At 28.6% G+C, this 6,366-nt stretch overlaps 1 protein-coding gene across 2 annotated transcripts in view; it reads left to right on the plus strand.

Moving 5' to 3' along the window:
* The first annotated feature begins 565 nt into the window (after positions 1 to 565).
* The window catches only part of LOC111680579 (YTH domain-containing family protein), a 19,915-nt gene continuing 14,114 nt past the window's right edge, over positions 566 to 6,366 (plus strand). Inside the window, exons 1-5 of one of the 2 annotated variants that reach the window (XM_023442247.2) lie at positions 566 to 729; positions 799 to 847; positions 1,001 to 1,022; positions 1,356 to 1,457; positions 1,556 to 1,690. In XM_023442247.2, coding sequence (XP_023298015.2) covers positions 824 to 847; positions 1,001 to 1,022; positions 1,356 to 1,457; positions 1,556 to 1,690 — 283 coding nt within the window. In that variant the 5' untranslated portion in view covers positions 566 to 729; positions 799 to 823. Of the gene's footprint in view, positions 848 to 1,000; positions 1,023 to 1,355; positions 1,458 to 1,555; positions 1,691 to 6,366 lie in introns of both variants that reach the window. The other variant, XM_046948971.1, reaches the window with a different exon arrangement.

Raw genomic sequence — 6,366 nt, forward strand, 5'->3', positions numbered from 1 at the left:
GTTGACTTAAATTGTTGGAGTGTAAAATTTTGCGGGAACAATTATTTTGATACGGTGCATCATAACCAATAAAAAGCAGATATTGATTTTTTTGTAACTGAGAGCTTTGTTATGGCGATATACACTTTATATTTAAGATTATGTTGATCACAAAATACTTTGTACAAATTAATCAAAAATAAAAATCTAAGTTTTTTTCAGTGTACTACTTTAGGCATTTTCTACTTTTGGAGCAGTAACATCAATAATAATAGTACAATTATATCAACTCTGAAATGCGGCCGTTGACATTTCTATTAAACAGACCTCGATATGTATACACATGTGTATGTGTGTGTAAAATTTAAAGTTGCCAGATCATTAGTTTAAAACATTCCATAAAAAAGTTATAAACTAATACGGATAAAATCCGGTGCAGGAATCATGAACTTTATTAGATATTATTGAATTAAAAATTGATCCTACTTCATAGTTTCACGCATATAATTTAATTATATAGTAATTCACATTCGAATTTCCCGACCAATACCCCTAGTCTGGCAACTCTTGATGTGTGCAACAAAAAGCAAAATGGTTGTTCTTTATTCTGAAGGAGGAGGAGAAATATAATATAAAAAGAAAGAATTGAAAATACACCACAGTCCAGTCTAGCAATTATTGATAAAAATTTTAATAGATATTTTATTTGTGTTTACAACCTTTTGTGTTTTTAGATATAATTTTTAAGAGGTAAAATCATAATTAAACATTAAGTATAAATTGACAAAGCGGCTATAAAGTTCGATTTTCAATTTGCAGCAAAGTTCGCTGAATTCTACAGCAAATGTCATCAGGCGTGTCAGATCAGGTAATTGCCATTGAATTTATGTATTTAGTGGTGCCGAAGAGGCCATCAAACTCACAAATATATAAAAAAGAATAAAAAAGTCTATAAATCATTTTAGTTTTAAATTTTTATAAATTTTACGAGATATTACATTGTTTCTTTAATTTTTTTTAGATGAAAGTACCCGGAAATACAGGTAATGTAGCCGCAAATCTCCTTCGATACCAGTGTCGACGTAATTGTAAATTTTTTGTTGATTGAACTGTGCTAGTTCAGAGTGTGAGAAATATATTTTTTGACCTGTGCAAAATGAAACAAATTGCGAATAGTTTTGTTTTTAAAATTTTTAAAGAAATATTCACGGAATTTAAATATTTTCGCAAAAAATGTCCAATAGTAATTAATAACATAAAAAATGTTATAATTTTGTTGAAATGTAGAATACTTTGTCATAGGCATTTTTTGTTTTACATTCAAGTTTTTGTATGTATTCTTCATTTCTTCTTAAATTTCTTTTTGTTTTATTTAGCAAAAAATGTTGAGGAGCGCAATATACCATGGAGCCAGCAAGTGGATGAAGCAGCTTCTTATGAAAATTTAGCTTCTCCGATTAACGAAGAAAATTCCTCTGGTTAGTTTATCAATTATTTAATACATTTATCAAATATTTCCATTGTAAATTACACATTTTTGAATTATCTTTTTTGGTTTTTTATTGGTTATTTTCAGCTGCCAATCAAAGCTCCTCTTCTATGCAGTTTCAATATCCACCGTTCAATGCAAAAGAGAATCAAAGCAACACTGCACCATGGGGCAATTATAAATCTCGCAAATCAAGCACTCAATCTTCAACATCTAATTATGGTAAGAGCAAAAATTATTACCTCTGTATATTACTACAAATATTTATACATTTAAGGAAATTTAAGAATTTTAAATTTTCTAAAAATTTAGATGTTTTTGAAATATGTTGGTCCTGATTTTATTTATTTACATTAACACATATTATTTCAAGGAGAAGTTTGGGTGATATGATACCAAAGTTATCTTATAGGCACTTATTGAAGTATTTATTTACAACATATTTTGCCTTAAGCGCAAGGCAGCGAAGATCACAATGCGCAGATATTGAGGTATATTTCATTGTTATATTTATGTATGCAATGCTTTACATTTTTAATATGATTGGGATTCTTATGCATATATGCATATGACTTAAGTATCCAAAACACTGGTTTCGACTAATTCGAAAAAAAATTCAAAAAATACAAAACAAAATACCACACTTTTTTTGCTGGGTTATTGTGTTGTTTAAATCGAAAATTAGACTTGAAGAATAATAAGTTTTAAAACTAAAATCAACATCAGATTTCAAGGAAATGGATGATTATATAATTCCACAGCAAACCCTTTGGATTCTGCTTTGATGGAGCTTTCCTAAACTTAAATAAACTATTAAAGGTGTTTCCTACATTTATTCTGCGTTTCTTAAGTCTTATCATAAGTCTGTTACTCAATTCTTGTGCATATTAAGGTATTTTTTTAATTTCCCAGCACTGCATCCCTAGCTGCTTCCTCAATAGCATCTTTAAATTATTGACTTACAAAAATGATTTTGGAAGCTATATATTCAGCAATTATTGTTTGTGGTGTACAAATTTGCTTACCAACAGGACTAAAATCATCTAATTTTTGTATATTTATAATTTCTAAACCATGTTCTGTGTCGAAAAATAATATCAATACAGAATCCTTTCATAGCTCATTTTTATAGAATTCTAAAAGTATTATATAAAAAAGTAATTTTACGAAAACGGTTATTAAACATAAAAACTTTATAAATGTGTAAAAAACCGGTTTTCGGTTTCTGAATATTTGAATACATATGACTGATAGTTCAATTTCGTAAACATTAAATATCGTCTTTGAAACTTTCATCCTCCCCATTATTACACAACATCCTCTAATGAAGTTTATGTGTATTTGCATTATAACTTATTAAATGATGTGGCTTATACATATACATTAGAGTGCTCTATGAAGGAATTTGGAATTGTTCTATGGCTTGTCATGCAAAAAATTAGGCTGATCGAATAACGTTGAAGTTATTGCAAATTCTCCAGACCATTAACGTGTCTTACAGCACATTAATTCGTTTGCTTCATCTATTTACTTCATGGTAATATCAGTTCATTAGATGAAAGTATTTTAGAGTATTATTGTGAATATGAAAATATGGTGATAATGGGAGACTTCTCAGCCTATAAAAACAAGGGAACTGGATTCTATTTGTAAAAGAATGGCCTTACATACATATATCCATAACTCACTCCCTACTCATCATGATGTTCGATGTGATTTATATTCACTTTTTGACTATTTTTAATATCAACCCACATGATGAATAAACTATTAATTTCCGATTAATTCTACTTTCCGGCTTTTTCACATCATGCATTTATCTTTAATAGTTTGAAGTTTTCAGTGGATACCAATAAAGAATATATTGAAATATGGGATTTAAAGTCTTTCGACATGAAACTGTTTTTTTTTCCAATATCTATAACACCAATGACATCAACGTACAGCTCGACACTCTACATTCATTTATTATTGATAGTTTTATTACTTGTGAGCCTGTAGTTAAGCGACTTATTAATAATGCTGGCAGGGCCGATGACCTGAGAAGAGATAAATGTGTCATTGATGCTAAACGACAACGTGATATGGCTTATAGAGAGTATCGTGGATATAAAAATGATGATACATGGAAAAGATATTGCAGACTCCGAAATAAGGTAAAATCAGTTATAAGAAGACGTAGAAAGGATCTCGATAAAACTAGATTTCTTAATATTCACCCTAAGAAATTCTGGAAAGAGGATGGTGTAATTAAGACTGATTTAGGATGAATATTCTTAATGAATATTTTATTTCTGCTCAAAGACAATCATAATATTCCAATCCAGTATTTTCTGAAGAATTTTCTGCGAACAAATTTTCTTTCATTATTTTTGCCTTTTAAGATTTATCCATTAAGTCGAACTCTATTGGTGTTGATGGTATACCATCATTAAAATTATATATCCCCTTATAGAACCCCATTTACTTCACTTTTTCAATATGATACTTACAACATGTAATTTCCCTAAGTTATGGAAAGTAGCAAGATTTGTACCAATTTGTAAAAATAATGTTAAGCAAGATATTGAAAACTATTGACCTATTTAAATTTTGCCGTGTTTGTCTAAAGCTTTCGAGAAGATACTTAAAGATCAAATTACAGGTTATATGCAGGATTCGAATTCGAAAATGTACAGAAATGGTAAATTGGATTTACACGTTGTAGTAAAGCCCATAATAACCTATGGTTGTACTGTGTAGTGAGTAGGGATGAGGGAAAGCAGCTATAGATTAATAATCAAAAAGGCTTAAAGGTGTGCTTCTATCGACATAACAGGTTTTTCTGATGGATGACAACAAGAAAATGCTTTGAAGACTTTCGGACAAATGTAGCGTCTTTCAGGTGGAAATCCTGGCAAAATGAAAATCGGTGGATATTTTTAGGACACACTATACTAGGGTGTGGGAAGAAACGATTTATGTTGACAGTTAGGCAATTCTTAAAGCTTTGCAGCGTAAAACGGTACACTCTAGCTTTGTAAAAAGCTGCGAAAGGGAACTTAATGTGTTTGTCAGGTTATACACAGTAAGGCTGTCTTGGGTACCGGGACACTGTGACGAACAGGGTAATGAGATTGCAGATGATTTGGCCAGGCAATGCTCGTATCTGGAGCTCGATGGAAGGGTCGGTTTGGTAAAACCCAAATTTGTTGTTATTGTAAAAATCGCCACAGATAAAATCAAAGAAATCGACATATCTAATTGAAGTCAAGTCGAATTTTTATGTAAATATTATTGTATTTCGTTAAATATTATTCTTAATTTAACATTTAAATAATTTAACACCATTATTTTAAAGATTAAAACGCAAAAGAAATGCCCCTGTCCAGGGTAAGTACATTTTCGATATAACTGCAATTTTGCAAATACGCTTTGTATTTCTTTTTAAAGTTTTAATCGTTTCTGTATCATTAGATCGTGGTAAAAATTACCATATTAATTTTAAATGGCCACATCAAAGCGGTCTTATTTTTTTCGCAATACAATATCTTTCTATTCTCAAAAAAGTTACGCAATCTGTAATTATTGTTTTTAAACGTTTTATTCATTAAAATATTGAATAGAAATTGAATTTTTTTACAAACTTTATCGGTATTTCCAGAAATTAAATTAATCATCGTTTGTTACTTTTGACCTTTGATTACTAGTAAAAGTAACGATTGTAGTTCGTTAATATACATCAGTTTAGAGTAATAATTACACCAGTATCGATAACATTATGAATGATTTTTTAATTAATTCCATGATTCCCATTGATCCAAATTTCCAAATCTAAAATAAAATTTAAAAGTTATGTCTAATTAACAATCAATAAAATAATATATTTACAAGTTGAGTTTTGTAATATTCAACCTTTTATAATTAATTTATGATTCTAATTTCACAATTTTTCAAGATAATTTCGAAAAAGTACGAAAGTAACGAATTTTTTTTCATAACAAAATTATTTTGTAATGTACCAGAATTATTTTTGATTTTACAAAATAAAATTATTTTGTTAAATTTTTTTTGGTAATATTAAGCGAGTTGAATTAAACGTAATTTTAATTTAAAAGAAAAAAATTTAAAATTATATAAAATTATATTTTTTTATACTAAAATATTTCGTATATATTACGAAAGAATTTCGTGATGCGAAACCATGAAGCATTTCCCACAATGTATAACATTTTTCGTGTATATTAGGCATGTATTATTTTCAGTCTGCAAAAGTTAATAGATTTAATTCAAGTAATAGTGGAACAAGGTAAAATATGTCGAAATTAAATTCTCTCCACAGAATATTGAGTCAATTCTGCATTATATGATAGTTAGCTTGTACGTTGTTTTAAGAATTCAGTAATTTAAGTTGACAAGTAAAAGTCTGTAAGAGATAACTGTAAATATATTTTTAACGTAGTCGGCTACAGAATTGCAGTCAGGTCTGTAAAAAGAAATTTAAGTATAGGGGAATTTCAAAAATTTCGAAAAGGTTTTGTACCTTACCCTTTCAGATTATGATTAAACTAGGTCCTCGCATTCTTTGTATAAATACAAATATATGGTTTAGATTTTATGAAGGTTTAAAGTTCACACTTGATGATTTTTATCAAAAATCATTAAATTTGACATCGTATATTTTCTAAAATTTTGCTTACAGTGTATTTAACAATATATATAAAATCAGAAGGGACAATGTGGAGATCTCAAGTAATCCAACTTTTTGTAAATAATCCACGTCGTTTCCATACAAACTTCAAAATGTATAATTTTATTTCTTGATGAACACAAGAAAATTAAAAAAAATAGTTTATTGACAAAAAGTTTTTATTTTTTTTTTATTTTTGTATGGGAATGATGTCAGTAATTGTACTAAT

The sequence above is a fragment of the Lucilia cuprina genome, chromosome 4 (assembly GCF_022045245.1).
Source record: "Lucilia cuprina isolate Lc7/37 chromosome 4, ASM2204524v1, whole genome shotgun sequence".
Lineage (NCBI taxonomy): Eukaryota > Metazoa > Arthropoda > Insecta > Diptera > Calliphoridae > Lucilia > Lucilia cuprina.